General features: G+C 52.5%; 1 protein-coding gene across 7 annotated transcripts in view; it reads right to left on the reverse strand.

The window, feature by feature from the left end:
* The window catches only part of PAX5 (paired box 5), a 138,854-nt gene extending 133,490 nt beyond the window's left edge, over window positions 1-5,364 (reverse strand). For 5 of the 7 annotated variants that reach the window (XM_013129845.1, XM_013129844.1, XM_013129842.1 and 2 more), the window contains exon 1: window positions 5,319-5,364. In XM_013129845.1, the coding sequence (XP_012985299.1) occupies window positions 5,319-5,364 (46 nt within the window). Of the gene's footprint in view, window positions 1-2,266; window positions 2,310-5,318 lie in introns of those variants that run through there. The other 2 variants (XM_013129843.1, XM_013129841.1) reach the window with 1 other exon arrangement.
* Between the last annotated feature and the right edge of the window lie 17,715 nt (window positions 5,365-23,079).

The following is a 23,079-nucleotide window of genomic DNA, read 5'->3' on the forward strand; positions in this document are numbered from 1 at the left end:
AGGAACGAATAGAAGGAAATAAAGGAATAGAAGGAAAGGAAGGAAAGAAGAACAGAGAAACTCGGTGGGAGAAAGAGGAGAGAAAGGAAAGAGAAAAAGAGAAAGAAAGAGAAAGACAAAAAGAAGGGGGGGGAGATAAAGAAAAGGGAGCATTGTGGCATGCGCTTCCTTAGGGAAAAGACTGATTCTCCCACCGTAGGCTGTTCCCAGCTCCGGGAGGCCGGAGGAGCCCGGGTCTGCCCCAGCCGACACACCGACCCTCCGGCTGTGGGGAAACAAAGGCTGGGTCCGCCGCCGTCCTCCCCGCCGCGCCGAGGGACGCCTCCCCAAACCTGCCACTGCTTCGGGAATCGGCTCCGGCGCCAAGCGCATTTTCCTGCCCTCGCCGGGTCCCGCTTCGCCGTCCGCGGCGCTCCCAGCACGGCTGCGGGAGGGAACCGGGGGCCCCGTCGGGCCGGTGGGCTGCGGGAGGCGGGATACGGGGGCACGGGGCTCTGGGCCCCGGCCCGGGGCGTGGATGAGGAAGCGGGGCCAATGTCTGGGTCCGCTTCCCGCTCCGCAGCCTGGGACTCCCCACAACCCGCCGTGGTGCCGGGAGCCGCGGGGCAGTGGACGGGGGAGCGGGGGAGGGCAGCAGACGAGCTGGCCTGAGGGCCGGCCGATCCCTGGGAGCTGCCCCCAGAGCCCGGGCTCTACTCATGCGGGTAGGCGAAGCCGCGGGGACCATGCCGGCGTTAGGAGGGGCCGAGGTCTAGCTCGGGACGGGTCCGTCCCTGGCCGCCAGCTATGGTTCCCCAGCTCTGGTTCCCCACCGGCCGCAGCCCCCTCCGTGCCCGGCTCCGCGCTCCTGTTCCACTGGCGTTACACCCCGTCCCTGCCCTGGGGAGCCGCGGGTATGGGGGTCGTTAGGCTGCGAACGGCCCCGGGCGCTTCCCCCCAGCAACCGGGGTCCGGAATGCAACAGAGGGTGGGGGAGTGGAGGGGTGGCGGTGGGTTTACTTCTGTTTTGCCCTAAATTCCAGCGACAGGCATCGATTTTCCAGGGCTGCGGTGACGGAAGCGGCGCGGCTTCTCCAGCCTGGGTACCCCGTCCTCCGTGGGTTGCAGTTCGCGGGCCCCGCGGTGGGGCGGGAAGAGGCTCCGCGCGCCCCCGCGGGCTCCTCACCCATAAAGTTTGCTGTAAAAAACGCGATTCGGGTCGGTGCTGGGAGGGACGCACTGCGTGCCGCGGGAGGGACAATCCATTTACTCGGGGATTGCCGCAGCCCGTTATCGCCCAGGCACCCTCTGGAACGTCGGGCAGAGGGACAGGGACGTGGAGAAACCAACGGGTAAAGACGGAGGGAGGGAGATCTCCAGCCCTACGGCTGGGTTGTTTATCCTGCAAACAAATTTCTTTTAGCTCCAGGGCTGCGGTGCACCAGGAAATGAGGTAAGTTCTACCTTAAATTCCCTTGCCATCTCCCGCCGTAATGCAGCGTTTAACTCACCATGAGAGAAGATGTCATTTCACATAACACTGTGCTAATGGACAAGTCTTCCTCGACCTCTCCAGCACGACGCATCTCAGCAGACCGCGACCTGTTACCTCAGCCACGTCTGCCCGTCCGCTCCTCCGCGGCCGAGCTCCGCGGAGTCGCTACGTCTACCCATGATGTACCGGCACCACGGAACAAAATCTCCCTCCAGCGACGCTGCCCGCCCTTTGTGGTGCCTGTTTGTTTCTTTATTTTCATTACTATTATAATTATAATTGGTTTTTGTTTCGTTACTTTGAATTAACGAATATCAAAATGTCAACATAGAGGGAGAATATCACAGACAAAACTTTTCCGTTCGTCGGTAACACCGCCGACTTTTTTCCCACAGATTCAATTTAGGACGGAAAAAATTACATAAACACACAAGCTTATCGATAGAAATGAACGGGCGTGCACGCCACAGATGAACACGCACACGCGTGTGTACATCCGCCTCCGTGCACAAACATATTTCGGCGGCGGCTACAACTGACAGTGCTAAACGGTCTAAATGGGAGTACTAGGTCCTAACGCATCTCACCGCTCTCCGTCCATCGACAAAACACCCACACACACAGCCTCCCTTCCCGCGGACCACGGCGGCTGCGGCTCTTGGTCCGCCCCGCTCCCCGAGGCGGCGACAACTCCGGACAGCAGTGAACCAAAACCCCGGGGTGGCAGCTCTGTCCGCGATCTCGCGGGGCCCGTCGCGGAGTGTTGGAGAAGTTGGAGTAGCGGCCACTTACTGTGCATCGCTGCGAACGGGTCGTGCTTACAGTGAATTTCCATCGGGGAAGTCCGAGAGGGGCTGCTTCTCCGAATAAGTCCCGATTCGCCACCGGCTCACGGATCAGGGGCTGGGGAGGGAGGCCCAGGAAACAGCCGAAGAAAAGAAAAATAAAACCAACCAACAAAAAAACCCAACAAAATTTAAAAAAAAAAAAAAAAACACAAACGAACCCCACCCAACCAACCAAAAAAAAAAAAAACCGCAAAAAAACACTCCACACAAAAAGGATAAGAAAAAAAGAATAATCGAGTCCCGCCCCGAGCGGGGCCCTGTATCCGACAGAGCGGCTCCCTGCGCCGCCCGCAGCGTCCAGCCACACCGTCGGGGGCAGCGAGCACCCTCAGCCTAGGGGTGCCCTCCGGGCGACCGCCGAAACCGCTAGGCTCCCGGCTCGGCACCCGGCTCCGGGGCGGAGCTGGGCTGGCAAGCGTCTCGGTCCGGCGGCGGGAGGCCGGCGCTGCCTGCCCGACGGCTCTTTGTGCTGGCAGCGCCGGCGGCTGCACGGCGGCTGCCGGGGTGTACGAGCTGGCGGGCGGGAGGATAGCGGCTGGCACCCCGTCAGTCCGTCGGTCCGCCCGTCGGAAGGGCTCGGTCCCGGGGTGGCGGCGAGCTCCAGCCGTGCCGCCCCCCGCCGCGCCGCTCGCAGCAACTCGCGGAAGCGGGAGGGGCGGCGGTGGGCGAGGGCAGCGGCGGGGGAACGTGTGCGAGAGGGCGGGGAGCGGGGTGGGGGCCGGGCTCGGCTCGCCTCGCCTCACAGCGGCCCCGCGGGATCAGGGAGCCCCGTCAGCGGCCGCCGTCCGACCTGGGGCGCCGGCAAGGCGCGCCCATCGCCCCCGCCGCCACCCGCCGGCGCGCGGGGCCGCCGCCGCCGCCCCCTGCCGCCGCCGAGGGCAGCGGGTCGCGGGCGGCGCGGCTCTGCCTGGCTCGGGCGCTGCGCCCAGCGCGCTGCCGGCCCTCGGAGGGCGGCGGGGGTTTGGCGGGCGGTGGGGCGGGGGCACGGGCGGGCCAAGCGGGGGCGCGCTGGGCTGGGCGGAGCTCTATGCAGCCGCAGGCCCCGCCCCAGGGACCGCGCCAGCGCCTCCGGCCGCTCCGCGCGAGGCCCGCGGAGGAGCTGCGGAGGGCTGTGCTTCAGCACCGCGCGGGCGGACAGCGGCGGTGGGCAGCGGGCGGGGCCCGCCCGTCACTCACCGCCACGGCCAATCGCAAAAGTTAACTTGAGGGCGCCCCGCATTGGCAGCCGGGCGGTGCCGAGTCCGATTGGCGGGAACAGGGCCAATCGCGGCGGGGGGCGTGACCGAAAGCCATCGAGGGCGGGGCCGCAGCCACGCGAGACCGTGTGCGAGGGGGATCCTGGTTAGGGGTCCGGGGGGGTGCGGAGGTGTGGCCCGGCACCTCCGACGGCTGCCCCAGCCGTAGTACGACCGACGGGTACACAGCGCATATCGGCGCCACGGGATCCTCGAAGGGCGTTTGTTAGCCCATGTCCTGACTGAGGTTCCCGGGGCCTCCAGTCTCCCCGGCGGCCGGACGGCGCGGCCCGGGGCCGTGGGTCCCCGCCGGGCCGGGAGCCTGAGTACTACGTGAAGGCGCGAAGGAGGTGGGCCGAGGTCTCCTCCTCCGTGTTGTCCTCGGTAACGGTGGAGCGCGGCGGCCCCGGGAAAGGCCTGCAGGAGAGCGGGTTCCACCGCATCCGAGGCTGATGGGTTCCCGTTCCGGCCGCCGAGATACCGCTCCCGGCTCCGGCGACGCGGCCCCTAGACCGACGTCCAGGCCTGGCTGGTCTCCGAGGGCCGCACCCGCTTCACTGCAGGTGATCATGGGGGCGCGGCGAAGTTCCGCGGAGCCGAGCTCCTGCCCTCAGCCATACCGCCTGGCTGCCACACAGCCGGGAGCGTCCGGCGTCCGGCATCCGGCTATGGGCCCACAGCCGCAGCTGGAAGGGGTGCAGAGAGAACCCTGCTCGCCCTCCCCAGGACAGTACCCCGCCGTGCTCTCGGGGCCAAACGGCCCTGGCAGCGGCAGCGGGGTATGGCGGGAGCTGCAGCCGCCAGTGGTGGCGCGGGGCGGGCGAGTGCACAGCGAGTTTTCGTTGAAGGCGAAACTCCCGCCGGTGCGGTAGAGTAGCCACCGCGGGGCCTGGCCAGGGGAATCTGGCCATTCCGGGAGGGCGGAGAGCGGAGCTGGAGGTGGCCAGCGGGAGTTCTCCTGTAGCCCCGCAGCGCAGGAAGGGACTGTCTGGCCGGTCGTCCTCCGGCGCTGCTCGGACCTTGCTCCGTGGGGGAGTCACCCTAAGGTTGGTGAGGATGCAAGGAGAGGAGGGGACTCGCTGGCCTCAGCAGCTGAGGGAAGGGCAAGCGCGGACGGGCAGGGTAGACACCACTCCCTGTCCTCATCCTTCCATCCTCCCCTCCTCGCTCGTGGGGTACCGAGGGTTAAGTCCCACAGGCCCGACATCAGCACGGATGCGGCGGCACCGGCTGTGCCCGCGGCCAGCGGCAGGAGAGCCCTCAGGGCGCCGTGCTGCCCTACCCGAGCAGAACTCCGGAGCCTCCACCGCGGACATCCCTCCGGGCCGCCCCGCCGCACGGGGCGTACGCTGCGCAACCATAAAATGCTTTATCGATTAAACGATTATTCAGGTGATTTAACTAATAAAAGGCCCCATTGATCGAAATCGCATTCCGCCACCGAGCGGACAGGCCGCCACGGCGTCCGCCACCGGCCTCGGGGGCACGCCACAGCCCCTTTCCTCGCGGGTCCGCCGAAATGGGGCTCGCCGCGGCCACTCTCCAGCCCCGGTACCCGGCGGACACCGAGAGGACCCGCGGGTGATCTGGGGGTATCTCGGCAGCTCCCCACAGGGAACCGACCCCGCCGCCCGCCCCGGCCCCTACCCGACCCCGGCCCCGTCGCCCCCGACCTGGTCCCGCGGCGCGGCTGATGCGTGACGGGCCGCGGCGGGTGTCGGCGTTACGTGTCGCGTACCCCCTGGAGCCCCCGAGTCCCACCTGTGCGGCCGGCCCGGGAGGTCGCGTAGGTTTTCTCCAAATCCATCCTGGCTTTTCAGGACTTGTGAGGCGGAGAGGGAGAAAAGTTTACACGTCGTGTTACTATCGACTTCCTTTTGTTTTTTACCCCTTCTCTTTTCTTGTTTTATGTTCTCTTCTAGTTTTCTTTTTTATTTTTTCCTTTCTTTTATCTTTTCTTTTCTCTTTTCTTTTTTTTTCTTTTCTTTCTTTTCTTTTCTTTTCTTTTCTTTTCTTTTCTTTTCTTTTCTTTTCTTTTCTTCTCTTTTCTTTTCTTCTCTTTTCTTTTCTTTTCCTTTCTTCTTGTTCTTCTTTATTTGCTCTTTTTTCCCTCCTTTATTTTCTCTTTTTTTCTCCTTTTTTCTTTTCCTTTACCCCCCCTTTTTTTTTTTTTTTTTTTGAGGGTCTCTCGCAGGTTGGAGTAATTCAACTCTTCCGCTCCCCGCCGAGCTTTTTCAGCTGATCACTGAGCTGAAACTAAACGTTTTAGGTGGAAAACAGCCCTTGAAGGAACCGTGAAATGATTAAGAAACTAAAGAGCTCCTCACCATGTGAGATCATGTCCTGTTCTCTAAAACATCACAAGATGTCCCCAGACGCAGCCAAAATCCAAGAAAACTGACATCTGTTGTAGCAGGAACCGAAGTTTGCTCGCAGCCAGCCGCCCCCCGAGCTCTCCGCCGGCTGCTGCGGCGCGGCGGCACCGGCAGGCAATAGCAGCTGCTGCAGCAGCGGCACTTGCCCGCTCTGACCCGCCAGCCACAGCCCGTCACCAACTTTTCAGCGGAACCGACTTCCTCTTCCCGGGCTGGGGTGACGCCGCAGCCCCAAGGCCGCGCTCCCCACCTGGGCGGGACAGTGACTTGGCCACGAGTGACTGGGGAGGCGGCGGAGAGTAGTCCCCCGCCTGAGGACAGCCCTCGGGCCGGAGGGGAGCCCAAGGGCAGGGGCCAGTGGCCCAAAGGGGGTGTTGAGGGGCAGCAGCGGCGCTTTCCCGACCCAGGAGCGGGGGCGGGTGGCGTCGGCTCGTGCTCCCCCTGTACCTCTCTTTTGCGCAGAGGCCTCCAGCCGGTACCGCCCTGCGGCGGACCTAAGGCCGTGTCCTGCGGGCCTCGGAGGCTCCGGTGAGGGCGGGGAGATGGAAAGGGGAGAATTCACGAGGCCTCGATCGCTTGCAGGTTTATTTTTCAGCAAAGCACTCTAGGAAAAGACTAACGGCGCTCCACTTCCCAAAGGACAAAACAAACCAGCCTCCCGTGAATCGGGACTGGCGGGAGGGCCTGCCCGCGGCACCCTGCCCGCGCTGCGCCACTCGCCCTCGGTGCCGGCAGATGTGCACACATCGCACCCGCGGCCTTCCAAGCCACCGCCCCGCCCCTCTCCCACGCATCCAGCGCACACAAGGAGGCCTCCATCGGGGATGCAAGTGTGTTCTGTTCCCTCCTGGAGTGGCCGCGGAAGGGGCGAGCGGCGGCCACTTGAGGGGGAGACCGCGACTGCGGGCAGGCAAGGCGGGTGGGAGCAGACCATCTCGGGACGGGGCCGGATTTGGGGGGTTGGGGACTGTAACGGCGCTCCCGGCCACCTCTCCCAGCGGTCCCCGAGAGCTGACATGAGCGCGACTCTGTGTTTAAAACCTTCCTTTTCCTTTCTATCCATCCCTCCTCTTCGAACTCCGTTACATCTGAGGACCGGTGGCCTGGCTGCCACGGGCAGCTCTTTGGCCCACCGGTATACCGCCCGCCCTGCTGGAGGGAGCCTAGCTCCTACTTCTCGCCCTTCTGCTTCCTTTTTCACCAACTTTTCTCCACAATTATTTGCTTACACAGAAATAGCTGGCGGCCGGGTCCCGCTTTGCACCGGCATCGCCCTAACTGCGAAGCGCTGTGAGAACAGCCGCCTGGGACAGCCCGGTCCTGCTCCTTTTCCAGAGGGACGGCTCCCAAAACCGGGGGAACTAGCTGGAACCTTCGTCCCTCCGGACGCTATCCCCTCCTCGCCTCTCCTGGCCGTTCCGGCCCCGGAGCAGAAAGGAGCCGGGAGTTCTCTGCCCTCACTCAGAGAAATTAACGAAAACCACTTCATTATCTTAAAAACAGGCCGCTGGGCTCCCGCCTCGGCAGCGGATGCTCCCGCTGGCCCCGGCCAGATGAAGAGCGCTGGGAGAGGGTTGAGGGGCTGCTGTGGGGCCCAACCTAGCTCTACGCGCGTGCCAGGGCTGTGCAAAGTACCCACTCAGGTGAGCTCCGCGGGGTCCTCTCCCCAGCGGCGGTCCTTTGCTCTGGGGGTTGTGAGGGCTTTGACCCTCCGGCCGCTACCCGGCTGCGGGGACTCGGCCCCGAGGCAAATCGGACATCCCCGCGATCGCCTTAATGAAAACAGAACTAAGACTGCCGCGGGCAGCTACGGGCGTCCTGCCCGGCTTGCAGCGCCGGGGACGAGACTTTCTCGGGCCCCGCCCGGCGCCCCTCCCGGGACCTGGACTCCAGACAGCCGCATTCCCGCAGCACAGGGGCCGGGGAGGGAGTCCGCGGCGCGCCGGGGTCTCGTCCTGCCCCCCATACCCCGACACCGAGGTGTGATTTAAGGCTAGGCATGAAAAACCTGCGCCCAACGGACCCCCGGGAAAAGCCCTCCGCTAACCCCACGCAGCAGGGATGCTGCCGGTATGCTCAGACGAGTCTCCGCGGTGCGCGACGTCGCTTCGGGACTCCCGGAGAGAGGGGGAATACCACCGCCCAGCACGGCGGCAACCGGAGAGACCCTGGGACCGGCGCGCCCCGGACTGTGTTCCGAAGCAGTGCTGGGCCTTAGGGACCGCGAAGGGAGATGAAAGCTGAGTGGAGAGAAGCCGTGGGGAGGCAGAAGTCTGTCTTTGGAGTTTTCCAAGGGCTGCTATTGCTGCCGGCGCTCTCTGAAGCGATCAGGAGATTGTGAACACGGCCTAACCTTTTGTCCTTTTATCTCCGATGCATCCCTTTGGGACATAGAAGGATAACCCCCACAGGCGTGTGTTGCAAAGCCGGGCATGGCTCAAGGCTCGGGCCAGCACCGAAAGCGCCTGTGACACCAAAGCACGGCCTGGGCTTCTCCTTGACCCCGAGAACCTGTCTGCTCTTGGACACCCTCCGTTTTCCGAGGTCAGATTATTCGTGATGTAGGGGGAGTGGAGACGCAGAGGGGAGCACAGAGCATCTGCAGTCCCCTGCCACCTTTAAAGTTTTCCGCGTTTTCTCACATTTCTTTATAACACACCAGTGCCAAATGTGGAAGAGAGCGAGCACTGCTACAAGTGATGATCTGCCCCTCAGTCTCTGCAGGATTACAGGGGAGGGGGATATCTGTTTTAGAAATAGCCGCTGATTCTCCTTTCAGTGCCACAGTCTCCTGTTCCTCCGAGGTCTGTCATTTTAAATTCACAGTGTGGGAGATCTAGTGACGATGCAGCCCAGTATGATCCCAGAGATAGAAGAGAGCTCTCAGATAGGTGTGCTAATTAGACTGAAGTAATTTAAAAGATGTTAGATGGGCAGTTCTGTAAAGTTGAGAGCACTTGGGGTAGCATAATGTAATACCAATTTTTAGAGAGCTGTCACTGGGAGTCATCAGAAAATAAAGCTTAAAAGATGACAGTGTGAAGGTGTCCCATCAGCAGTGGGGTTTGCTTGGTGGCCCACGTGGAAGGGGTGCTCTGTCCTCTCAAGATGACAATCTAGCAACTGCGGATTAATGGGGAGAGATGCTGACAGTCTTGTCAGCACTCTGTGTCCTGTCTGGTCAGTCCAGCCAGGGGCAGAGCCAAGGTGGCAGAGCTGACAAAACCAGGTGGTTGTATTTTTGAGAATGTGAGAGGGCAGGAAATGAGGAGAGACTTCTCTTTTTCAGTCAGTATGCATTACAGCATTTGCTCTCCCCTCACCTGGCACTAACTGCTGCCCCAAAAATGCTGCTGGTGGTACATGGTAGGAAGCAGCACGCTGCGGGGTGCCTTGTTGGGTATATTCAGCAGGGAGAACCGCTGCTGTGCTGCAGCAGGGAGCACCACACAGGATGAAAGGCTTTTCTCAAAGAGCAGCTATAGCTCTGCTGTCCCACACTCTGAGGACAGCTCCTCACCACCCTGCTGCTGTGCTTCCGGGACTTTTTTCCTCCAGTCCACAGCCATACAGTGACCAGGGCATGTGTTTTCAGCAACGAATTTATGTCAAAGCAGAAGACCATCCTGGTTTATCAAAGCAATGAATAGCCTAAACCTGTTTTATCAGTTTACTGTGGAAGGGTTCAGGGCCACAGTGAACGCTTCAATCCCCTCTCTCTGTCACTTTCACTGATCTCAAGTGCAGTTATTTTGATAGTTAAAAAGACATGGTTTTAAAAGTCAGCTTTGCAGAACTTTCTGCCTGGTGACACACTTCTGTACACAGCTGAAAATGAGCCAGCATATGAGAGAGGCCAACCCACACCAGATGCTGGCTTCTACCTCTTCCTAAGAGCTCTGTGAGAAACCCCACCGTATCCTCTGAGATTACTGCAGTGACATGGTAGAGCGGAGGCCTGCCCTCCTGGGGGTGCAGCATGCTGGGCCACAGAGCTTCTCCTGCTCCTACATGATGGCTCCTCATTTGAACCCAATGGAAGAGTGTGATCTGTTGTCAGCAGCAAAGCTGGCATCCTCCAGCCTGCAAGGCATCCCAGTACCCTCCTTGGGAAGGCAAAGTGCTTGTTTCAGATGGAGTGGAATCTCCTACCTAATTTGGGGACCACAGCCGAGCCAGGGAAAAGTGGGATAAGGGAAGGGTTGCTGAGCCCTTTTGCCACATGGGAGGTATAAGGAGGTGCAGCACCATGCCAGGGGGAAGCACAGGTCGGTGGAGAGCATGGAGCAGGAATCAGACCTTTACAGCTGTAGTCATGACCTTTTGTGAAAGAGCACCCTCAAAGTCCACCATTTGTCTCTGAGCTTGGACTTTAACAGTGCTCCTTAGTACCTGGCCAATGAGATGCCATCAGGGGCAGGTTGTAACCTAACTTCTACATGGAAGACAGTGGAGAACCTTGCTACAGGGCTGCTGCTCTGCTTTAATTAACAGCTTGCTCTGATACAAGACTCACTTCCCTCTCTCTGAGTGCATTCTCCCATGGATATTTTGAAAAAGGGGTCCATTTTGGCTATGCCACAAATAAATAAAATCACCAAGAATGAGTATTCTTTAATGGGAGCTCTAGCTGGAAAGCAATTGACTCTACTATACAATGCTTGCTTTCCGAGTTTCTCTTGAGAAAGCCAAGAATAAAAATTTCAACACAAGTTCATCCTGTGCTGTAACTTTCGCGTTTCCTGCTATTAAAACGTTGACAGAGGTCAAATTGATCCCTTTGGTTTGAGAATTGCTGGGAGAAGTGGTAGATTGGAAGATAGAAGTTAAATCACTGAATAGTCTGCTTCCAACAACTGCCAGCGAAGAGGAAAATGCAGCTGATTAAGAGAGCCCTTTGCTAGACATATGTGTCCAGAAAGTGCAAGCAGAAAATAGGAGATTAAGAAATCAAAGGCTCAAAAGGAGACATACCAGGATATTACCTATTATCTTTCCTAGATTAGGTTTCATGTTAATAACCCCTTTCTCCCCTATTGATTAAAAAAAACCCCAGTATTGGACCACAGCCCCCAGACATGTAATGAACTCTGCTCAAGTAAATGGCCAAAATCAGAAACTAGGCAGCATTCAGAGTCCAGCTCTGTTCACAATCTCTCTAGATTGGGTGTTTAAAATCTATAGAACACAGTATAATATTCTCCTGCTCCTCCATGGCTAGCTGGTTGTTTGTTAAGTAAATCTCTCAATCAGCATGCTGCCATGTACATAAATAGACGCCACTGTAAATCCCAGCTGCCAAAAAATTTTTCATCTTAACATACTTTTCTTCTAAAGAGATTTCGAATTTTCCCCTGAATATTTATTAGATACATCATAGCATGTGCTTCAGGTAGGTGATTTCACCACCACCTTTCAATGGCTTGCAGAGAGGTTTCCTTCCATAGTTTTAGGAACCATGACTAAAAAATGCAGGAAGGTTTGAATATGCATTTTATCATGCTATTCACCAGAGCCCTTGTGCAGCAAGGGCTATACACTCAGAGAAGACATTCAAAGCAACGTACACTAGCTTGGATGAAATTGGTTGTAGACTTTCAAGCCACAGGCCACACAATTACAGCCCCGGAAGTTTTTCATTCACAGCAGCTCTGGGTAAAATCCTGGTTAAATACATGGGCTGGGGAGGGTTTGAGCAGAGCAAGGTGGGATGCCTACCCTGGGGTACTGGACTTATCTCTTAACTGAGTGCTGTGACCAGGACCTGGGACAAGCACAGGACAACCTTCACAGCTACAGGCTGGGCAAAGAAGAGATTCAGAGCAGCCATACAGAGGATTTGGTCGATGAGAAACTTCACATGGTCTGGCTTCAGTGTGCACTCACAGCCCAGAAAGTCAACCATATCCTGGGCTGCACCAAAAGGACAGTGACCAGCAGGTCGAAGGAGGTGATCCTGCCCCTCTACTCTGCTCTCATGAGACCTCACTTGGAGTATTGTGTGCAGTTCTGGTGTCCTCAACATAAAAAGGACATGGAACCGTTGGAACAAGTCCAGAGGAAGGTCACAAGGATGATCAGGGGACTGGAACACCTCCCGTATGAAGACAGGCTGAGAAAGTTGGGGCTGTTCAGCCTGGAGAAGAGAAGGCTGTGTGGAGACCTCATAGCAGCCTTCCAGTATCTGAAGGGGGCCTATAGGGATGCAGGGAATGAGTTCTTCATTAGGAACTATAGTGATAGAACAAGGGGTAATGGGTTAAAACTTAAACAGAGGTAGTTTAGATTGGATATAAGGAAGAAGTTCTTTACTGTAAGGGTGGTGAGGCACTCGAATGGGTTGCCCAAGGAAGCTGCAAATGCTCCATTCCTGATGGTGTTCAAGGCCAGGTTAGACAAAGCCTTGGGTGACATGGTTTAGTGTGACGTGTCGCTGCCCATGGCAGGGGGGTAGGAACTAGATGATCTTAAGGTCCTTTTCAACCATAACTATTCTATGATTCTATGACTCTATGACTTATCTGCAGCGATTTGCTAGATTTCAGTATCTGCGGGGCATCACCAGGAGTAACTCAGATGATCCCCCCTGTTACTGTGGACAAGCAGATGTCTTTTTGACACCTTTTTGAGAGGAGAGTCTGAACCTCTCTAGCTGTTTTATCTCTGTTCATATGTGTACCCAAACCCACTTCCATAGGCCCCCCAACTTTTCCAGCAGTGGGTCTGCCTTTCACATATACAGTTGCATGTCATGGCCATGCACATCCAGGAATGAGATGCAGCAAAAAAAGCAGGTCTTGCACCCTTCTATCCCCTCACCTCTGCACTGCAGCAGTCTCCAGGGAGCTGAACTGCCAGAAGACAAATCATTGATACCCATCCTGAAGAGGCTGCCCTGTGCAATAACCCCCTTAAGTTGCCCATGCTACACTGGACAAATACAAATACTGTTGGAAGGGAAACCACAGGGACACACAGCAAGGGAGGGTGTCTGGGGAAGGTTGTGGAGGGCTATCTGTTGGCAGTGTTGAGCCCTGCAGGGCTGTAGCAGAGCAGCTCACAGGGGCAATCTGGGGCTTCCCTGTGCAGCACCTGCAGCCAGGCTCACTCAGATGCCAGGAAAGAGCAAATGACGTTAACTGGGCCAGCGCTGAGGTCACATGTTCTGGCCTTGGTGCTCAAAAAGGTAATTAATGTCTCTTGCCAGATCTGCTCTCCTTCCTCTGTTTTGCTGCTCAGGGTTTCCATCAACACATCCTCCCTGGATCCAGCTGGATAATCTGGCCAACTGGAAATGTCCATACTGTAGCAGCAGTGAATTGCACCATCATCAAGGTGACTCCACCACAGTTGGCCAACCCATGGTTTGGTCAGCAGTAATGCCAGCCTGCTGACTGCTCCTCACTGAAACACCACCTCTGCTCAGCACAGGTATTTTTCCAGGGAACATTTCTCTTGTTTTGCCTTCTGCCAGCATACTGACAGGCTGGAACAGCTGCCTCCTACTCCATATTGTCTCTGCTCTCCCACCTTTGGCAAAAAAACTGCCACTTACCCTCTGGGCTGTACAGTGCTGCACTCTGTGGTGCTCTCTGCCTAACAGCAGGCTGAGAAAAAAGTCCATTGCCCAGCAAGATAAAAAACATTAAAAAATAAAAAAGAAAAAGTTTTACCACATTTGCTATCTGTACTTTGTTATTTTAGTTAAAAACGTAAGGAATGTTTCTTGCCTTTTCATTTCAAGAATCAACTTTTCTCCTTTTGCTCTCAATGCATTTCACCTGCACCCAAGCCATTAGCCTCATCATAGCTTACATAAAATAAAATATTTCTTTCCCCTGGAAATGCTCTTGGGCAGTGTTTCAAACCACCAGGCTTAAAAAAATGCTCAAAAAGGCAGCAGCAGCCTCAAGCTGTTGTGGGTCCTGTCTGTGTGAGCAAACCCTGGCTGACCCGGAGATCCTTCCTTTCACCTCTGCTGTCTGCAAAGCTGGGAGTTTCATTCATCTCCCCACATCCACTGCTCCCCAGTGCCATACATACTGATGTTGAGTGGAATCTATCAGACTGAGGGGCTGCAAAAGCATGGTCCATGTGGGATGTGAGCAACGTGTACTGGTTCATATATGTACACCAGCCCATAAGGTCTGTTTTCAGTCCTTGTGTTCCGTTGAGAGCAATTACCACAAGAGACTGGTTTTTTTTTTTTTTTCCTCTCCTTGGGTATTTTTGGTGTAATTTATTATTCTTTATTTGCATTCACTTTAGTTCCGCAGGCCAGGGGCTGTGTTTAGAGCAGATGACAAAGAGCTTTGCTCTTTATCATCACACAGAGAATTGTAGTTAACTGGAGACTTTAAGAACAATACAGAAATCTATTTCATTAACTCCAGATACTGCTTACCTCCAATTATACAGCTGTATGAGAATTACTAAGTGTGAAATATAAAAAGGTTGTCTTGTAATTGAAACTTTTTTAATTTAAATTTTGAAATCAGTAAGAAGAAAATTAAAAAAGAGTGGTTTGATAACACCCTGTTTGCTTAATATATAGCTATAATAACCATGAAAAGCAATTTAGCCAGTGATACATTCTGCAGGAAGGAAAACTGAAGAGTTTCATTGATTGCTTTAAAACACAGTATTTCAGTTAAGCACAAGATGAAGCAAGATGTGCAAGCAGAAATGCAGGATGCATCAGCAAAAGGACAAAACTCTGGTGGTCTCAGCTGAGCAGCAGGGCTCCTCTGTCACCCCACAGGCAGAAATCACTGTGCAAAACCTGCACAGTGTCTGCAGGCCTGGCCATGCCTTGAAGTGAGCTGGTGGGACATCCACCTGCCTGGTCAGGAAGGGATTGGCTGTGGGCAGGCGCTGTCTGATGTCCCGAGGGGCAGCACCAGTTCTGCCTGCTGCACGATGCTCCCCAGGGAGCACAGCGTCATTGCCCACTCAGCAGCTCAAACAGAAAGAAAAGGCTTGTTGTCCACTAACATCTAGCCTCTCTCTTTTCTTGGGTTGAAGATCCTAGCATATTATTTGGTGGAGCTGTGGTTTCAGGGATGAAATGGTGTCTGATGAGTGCCCAGCTGAGCCCAGGCATGTGGGTTCAGGGGAACAATCCTCCTGCTCACACAGCATGTGCTCCTGTCAGCCTCCAGGATGACGGAAATGGGGAAGACAAACACTCGTATCTAGAACTGCTAAAGCGGAACAAAACATTCTTTAGGGGAAATTCACTGCTTTTATAGCTCTGCTCTGATACTTCACCCATTAATGCTGCTATTTTAGTTCTGTCTCTATTTCTTGCCCTGTACAACATGCATTATTTTGTGTATAGAAATGGATTTCAGTGAAGTTTTTCAGAAGTTCTGCAGCAAGGCACACGGGACTTAATTAAACCTTTGCTTCTTGAGGGCACGCTGTTGGTTACACCCCTGGACACTCAAGGTGTGACAAAGATTTTGCTCTTTGACAGGGCTGCCTTTCTCTAGTCCCCTCTCTAACTTTAGGAGTTAAAAATACCACCTTATCTCATAGCCCAATCTCACCCCAGGTTGGAACTTGTAACCCCCATGGTAGAACCAGTCACCACTGTGGAGGAAGATGCCAGCAGCTCTGTTGCTGGCTGTCACAATCTGCTCAGGAGGGTTGTTCCCCAGCTGGGTTTATGCTTTGCGGCTTGGCATGGGTGAGCAGCAGGTGCTTCCCTGTCTTTCTGTCCCACTGTCTGGCCCAGCAGAGAGATTAAATGATGTAAGAAGGTATAGCCTGTCCAAGCCTGAGAAGTGAAGTATAGTGGTACTAGATGGGCAATGAGAGAATTCTATAGGGAGAAGAAAGGACTCAGTCTGAAAAATGAAAAGGCTCTGTCATAACCTTTCAGAAGTGGTACGTGGATGGGTATTTGTATTGGAGGGCAGGGCTTGATGTGTCTTAGAATCTGCAAGATCTGTGTGATAAGGGAAAAAAGGCTCCAGCGTGAATCCAGGTGATGAGCAAGACAAAGACCTGTGGAAACTTTCCACTGCTGTTATCTTGCTCTTTTGACATACGTTTTTTGCTAAAAGGTCCACCACCTGGGTTAATGTTAAAACTCCCTGGGCTCCTTGGAAAAAGCAAGACAGTCAGCATCTGCAAGGTTGAGATGAATCTGCAAGAGGCAGCTCCAGGACATGCAAAGTTAACAGCAAGTACGAAGGCTCCATGTTAAAAGTAAAAAACTTACTATTTTGCCCATTATGTTACCATTTTCATGACCTGTCAATTTTGACTGTTGAGGGTTGTTGGTACCACCTTATCCACAGGAGTGATACTTAATGCACAGCAAATGTTGTGATGTCTACTGTGACTAAAGACTTCAGGAGGGAGCACAGGAGCCTTACAGGATGGTGTGGGTCTTATCTGTCCATGCCCATCCTCTTCACCACTCCACCAGGAGGCTGGCATCACCAGCACCATTGGAGGAGAAGACATGTCACCCAAGCCATTCTCACTGCCTTGCCAGCAAGGAAATTAGATGCTCCAGACAGACAGAATATGAGCAGGACATCTTCACCTCCAACCCAAACCTCCTAACTCACACAGTTGCTAACTAGCAAACCCTATTACTACCATGTAACTAGAGTTCTAGACCACAGCCTTGGTCCCCATTACACCAGCAGCTATGCAAGCTTCACAACTAAGACACCATATATACAAGCTCCCTTTCCTACTCCTAGTTAACTAATTGTTAAAAAAAGAATATCACTAGTGGACCTCTTCCATCTACATCCAAGCGTTTGTAAGAAGCAGTCATGGTGAGATAGCAGATCTGAAATGCAGATCCTTGTACTGCCTAGGTAATCCACCTGGATCTTACGGTAGTTAATTATATCAACATAATGATATATGATTTCAGCTGGATGAAATTCAATCTAACAACTTCATTTGCTCTGTCTCTACAGTGGAGTTTTGAAATACAAAAGTCTAACTGCAAAATACAGTCTTTAATCCAACCTTAATAACACAGGCATGAAATTTTAAAACCACACAGAGGAAGGGCTTTTCTACCTGCTGTATTTGCTATCCAAGTATTGCAAATGATTTTAAAAAACAGTTGTACATATATATATCAGATATCATTTGAAGTAATGAGTGTATTTTTCTAATCTTCCCAATGCCAACCTAACAACCCATTTCCAATATCATGCATAATAATTAATTAATTTTCTGTCTAGTAATAAGATTAACAACTTCACATTTACACAGGGTACTGAATTATGTTCAAATAAAATAATTTCTGAAGAGAAAAATTGGAAGTGGCAGCAAATCAATGTTCCACTCAGCAGTCCAGGTTTATGTGTGTTTCTCTATCTTTTCTGCATGTATTTTTGTCAAGATTCCACTGTAAATAAGATAATTTCTTTCATGTTGGGTTAGCCTGGGTAAATATGTTTAATGAACAACAAATACATTGTAAACATTGAAATAAATCTAAATACTTCAGAAAAAATCCTGGAAACTATAGGGTGTTTCAACAGATACCGTACACTAAATAGGAAGCCACACTGCATGAATTTATCACACAGAGAAAGCTGGCATCAAGCACAGCTTGATTTCAAAATAATTCTTAAATGCTCTATTTTAAAAGATCCACTCATAAAACAGGCATATATCAAAGAAGCTTCTTTTTGTCAATAGGGCTGTAAAATTAGCCTTTTAAAGGAAAATGTTTTAACACTAGCAGAAATCAATGAATCCTAACTAAGAGAAAGATTAGAGAGATTTTCAGTTCTTTCTAGAAATTGATATTCACAGAAGAGATAGTGCTAAAATTCACTGTAGTGACTCTGAACCTAAACCTCCAGGATTTATCCTAACAGTCCTTTTTCCAGGACTCCCACTTAAGCCTGTGCCTCTCAGTAACAAGGTGACAAATGTATTTCTGCAAAGCCTGTGAATGAGTAATTTTACTTGAGCGCTTATGTACTAACACTTCGGGGCATCCATCTGCCTTTCTGCTATAGGGAACTTGGTACCAAAGTAGCAGCAGGTCTCTGCCTGTTTTATATTTGTTTTATATATGTTTTATATTCTAGAAAGCTGCACTGTGTGTTGCAATACAGGGCAGGAGATGCCTCTAAATCTGTTGAACACAAATGATGTCCTCTGATACTAGGCAAACTCCTTACATCTTCCTGGGGCAGGATTCTTGCATAGAGTGAAGACACTTTATTCAACACTACTGCAGCAGGGCATGTTTCTTCATAGATAGCTCAGACAAAACTTCTGGCATATCCTCGCACCAGGCAGGAGCCATTCAGAAAGGGGAGATGGGGGTTTCTTATGAAGAAGTTTCTCTGATTGATCTCAAATGAATTGCAAAGGAAGGTGTTTTTCCAGCCAGTGTCAGGGATTTTGTCTAAGGTATTTTTCCAGTTGGTGTCAGGGATTTTGTCCCTTATCCTTTACATCCTATATGATTTACAAACACATCCCTCTCTCCCCCCTGGTTCTCATTCCTAATGTGCAGCCTCTTCCCTCGCGTGCCCTGAGTGTGGCTGTGGTGCTGTCGCAGAGATGGGCTGCTTGTGCTGGGTGCAGGAGAGCCCCTGCCTAGAGGCTATGGGTCCACTGGGAAGCCATGGATACTTGATGTGGCTGCAGCTGAAGCAGAGAGAGAACTGAGAGGACCAAAACCTGTGGGTGTCATGCACCACCCAAGACCTGAGTCCTGCGTCCCATGAACAGGACAGGTCCTGCACAGGAGTGACTGAATCCACCATCAACACCAGTTGCATTTGCCGCCTCCCTGAGGATGTCCCTGCAGACATGGGACTACATCAGTCCCCACACACAGATATGTTTGTCCTAGGCCCTGATGGTGGCCCTCCACCTCCCCACACTGCAGACTCCTTGGCTTTCCTTCTGTTATTCCTTGGGACATGCTGGTATTTGATGAACACACTTTTATCAAAGCTCTTTTCATGCTAACCTTGCACCAGATTTGGTCATGGAGGTAGGCAGGAGGTCCAGTGAATGATCCCAGACCTGGCAAGATCTTTGCCCGCCTGATGCCCATCACATGGGAAGCAGAGAGAGCAGCTTCCTCTCTCAACTCCCATTTCTTTGGAACTGACACAATTCAGCTCACATGAAAAGTGGCACTTTGGGGAATCCACAATCATAGCAAAGCAGACTCAAGCCACTCACAACCAGAAATACCTCCTGGCCTTTCCATATGGCTGAGCAGGGTAATGGTTTACCAACGCCTGGGTCAAACTTCCAGAACAAGCCTTTTGCAGCAGGCTGTCCTGCCTTGACCATGATTTTGAGGCTTCTGGGTGAGGCAAAATGGAAGGGATGCATCACCTAGGGAAAATACTGGGTTACAGGCTATGGGAAACAGTGCTCAGTGTCCCTATGTCTTCTTCCTTTCTGCCATCCACAGAAAGCCTTTGGTTGTTGGCTGCATGGAGAAATGCCATGCAGCTGCAGGACCTGGTGAGGATGAAGACAAACTCCATGCAACCACAGCAGGGCAGGGTCTGAGGGTGGCTGTGCCCACCAGCAGGGGCCAGCCTGAGCATTGCCAGTATCTCCCAGACCAGTGTGGCCTTAACTGCTGGCTGGAGAATGGTGAAGGTGAAGCAGCTATTAATAGCATGTTTGTATAGTTTCCGGTATACACACATGGTTCCTTGCCTAATTATGGGTGATTCAGGGTTCACTGCCTAACTGAGCATAGCCATCACTTCCCCTAAGACCTTCAGTTGCTTACACCTTCACCAGATTTTAAGTTAGAGCTGAAGTTTTCCACACCATATATTTGATGCCGACTGTGGCTTGGTTTTGATTTGGGTTTGTTGTTCATTCTTTTTTTTGGGGGGGGGGGTTGTTGTTGGGTTTTTTGTTGGTTTGTTTTTTTTTTTATTTTGGACTTTTTTTTCTTGTTTTGTGTGTGTGTGTGTGTGTGGTTGGTTTTGTTTTTTTTCTGAAAAAGTTTTGATAAAAGGTAACAATTTCTCACTAATATAGCAATCACTGCTGTATTCGTACAATCCCCCCCCCCAAATTATTTGCTTTGGAGCACTACTTTGACCTTTTTTTACCATGAGAACATCACACTTTTGCAGTAGGGAACTCTTCAGGCTTACACATCTGCTTTTCCCTACAGAAAGCCATACATACTTGAGGACACTGTAGACTGCTGGCTTGCCTATACTCAGGAACTGGCTGCTCAAACACACAACTTCCATTTACATTGAGCGGCATCTTGTCTTCCTTTTGCTTACTCCTCTCCCTGGCCCAGCCATGTGTTGGTTTCATAAGGTCAGTGAGTAGTCTGTTTCAGCCTGGTCTGAGCACGGCATTCTGGGAAAGCCTTTCCCTTCAGTCTTGGCTTTGGCCTCCTAGGCCAAAAAGGGAGATTCAGCACATCACCACAATTTGGGTCTTTTCCTAAACACCCTTCCTAAAGAACATGACATCAGGACTGTCCTGGTTTAAGCCCAGCCAGTAACTCAGAACCACGCAGCCACTCGCTCACTCCCCCCCTTTTCTCATCCCCTTGCTTCAGGAGGGATGGGGAGGAGAATCAAAAGAATGTAACACCCATGGGTTGAGATAAGAACAGTTCAGCAACTCAGGTGTAACACAAACCACTCCTGCTACCACCCATAGTAATAATGATAAGGGAAATAAGAAGGGGAGAGAATATAAAACTGAAAGGGGAAAAGGAAACGAAAACAATAAACACAAGTGATGCATAATAGAATTGCTCATCACCCACTGACCAATACCCAGCCCAACCCAAACAGCGATTTGACCTTCTGGGTAACTCCCCACCAGTTAATACACTGGGCATGATGTGCTGTGGTATAGAATACCCCTTTGGTTATTTTGGGTCAGGTGCTGTTTCTGCTTTCTTCCCACTCCCTGTGTCCCTCCTCACTGGCAGAGCATGAGACTGAAAAGTCCTTGATCAGAGTAAGTATTACTTAGCAACAACTGAAAACATCAGTGTGTTATCAGCATTATTCTCAGACTAAAGTAAAAAACATAGCATGGCACCAGCTACTAATAAGGAGAAAAATAACTGTTACAGCTGGACCCAGAACAGATTGTCATGTTAGTTACACAGTGTGTAGCCTGTCTGCCCATTGACGAGCAGCCAGTCTGTCTCTCCAGCACAAGGAAATACATGCTTAAGAAGCTTTCAGAGACATTTCTTGTCTACTCAATGCAGGGGATTCAATTCAACAGCCCCACTATTTGCTTCCTTCAGCTGCTCCAAGAATCATAGAATGATTTAGGTTGGAAAAGACCTAAAGAAAAGATTGATCATTGAGTAGAGACATCTCCTCTCCATCACCTTGCTCCAGTGCTGCTGTTTGAAACCCTTCCATTTGTGCTATTCTGGATCACCCTGCTCCTATCAACATGCAATACCCAGAGGCTTGGTGGATGAAGAGATCAGCAATTTTATCTAATTCTGAAAAAGAAGTTGAAAGAAGTACCTGCTCAACAGGATGCTCAACAGAGTGTTGACTAAGTATCTACTATTTATTTCAGCAATAGAATTAGCTAAATTGTAATATTTAAAATAGTTCTACATACATCATTATGACCAAGATGTTCTGCTCTTTCCACCAGGTAAGGTGTGGCTCCAGCCTGTGCTCCCTGATACCTCACATCAGCCATCACTGGCTGCCTTCCCATTGTCCTGGAGAAGAACAGTTTTGCCTCCCCAGCCACATGCTAACCTAAGCAACTGACTGCTTTGCCTAGACTTAATATGACCCATATGCCTTCACAGGAGACATGGTGTTTTGCTCCTGCACTGTCCCTGGGGATTTGCCTCCATGGCCTCTATAGCAGAGAGCAAACACCCCAGTACAGCCACAACTGAGTACCGCACAAAGCTGCTCTCACATGGACACTTCACTACCACAGAAAGCTTATTCTTCGTAGTTGGCACAGACAGCAACCTGTGGTCGTGAATGCCAAAGACTATGCCCAAGTATCAAGCCTGGAAACATCCTGTGGGCTGCCCCTGTGGCACATCCATCCTTGCAGCTGATGACAAACTGCAGCTCTCCTGGAAGGCCACCTCTGTAGCCTAAGGCAGAAGTAATGAAGTGGGGCTAAGGCTGACTGGACACTGTTAATGACAGAATTCCTGTTCCATTCTGTCCTCCTGAAACAAAAAGTGAAGGGAGAGGGCTGTGTGATGGCCTTGTGGTTAAAGTTGCTGCATCTGTATTAGCAGGTGGTGGCTCTGGCAGTGTGTTGGCTGTCACATTTGTATGCGGCACTGCTCAGACTACTTTGGCCTTGTCTTACCTCTGCATTTGCCTCACTGGCTGTGTTACCCCTATCTGCTGTACCCCTTGTGTGAGACATCTGGGGTTTGGCACTGTCAACAGCCAGCTCCTCCTGAATGCCATCCAAATCAAGCATCACTTCACAATGCCCAAGGGAATGGTAGCTGAGCTCTGCAGGCTGCTGCAAGGGGTCAGGGCTGAAGTGGCACCTCCTGGCACAGCTCTGTGCTCTGTAAACTCTGCGCATGGGGAAAGACAATGGGCGAGCCAGCAGAGCACGTCTAGAAAAACACAGCCTGGCAATACTGACCTCAGCAACTCTTGTGACTCTGGGTAGTGCTGATCTGCAACTCAGAGGCCAGCACAGTGTAGCCCCAGTTTTTTCTCAGGCTCCTGGTGCACCCACACTGCAGCATTTCACATGCTGTGTGCTGTGTACTCTGGGGTCCAGCTGGTTTGCCCAGGTGGCTCTGTATGAGCTGCTATTCTGCCTGTGGCTGCAGAGCAGAGAGAGCACCCTGGGGTGTTGAACATCTGCAGGAATGGGCTTGTGAGTGAGAACCTGAGAGCTAGGTCTGCCTTCCCTAACTCCCAGGATCATCTCTTCTGGTCCACCCACCCTCAGAGAATGAGGAGTAGTTCTCTGGTGGGATCTTCTTCCCATGAACAAGCACCATGAAGGCCACCAAAAATAAATGTGATGCTGAGTTGCATGGAATGGGACAAGTGTTTTTTTTGCCCTGGTCTGCTGGAAATGTGTTTCCTTCTCTGAGTTCTGCCTGGTGAGGTCTGGTTGTTATGAAGGACCCCCAACTTGGAGCCCCTTTATCACCACCCTTC

This window comes from Melopsittacus undulatus, chromosome Z, assembly GCF_012275295.1.
Source record: "Melopsittacus undulatus isolate bMelUnd1 chromosome Z, bMelUnd1.mat.Z, whole genome shotgun sequence".
NCBI lineage: Eukaryota > Metazoa > Chordata > Aves > Psittaciformes > Psittaculidae > Melopsittacus > Melopsittacus undulatus.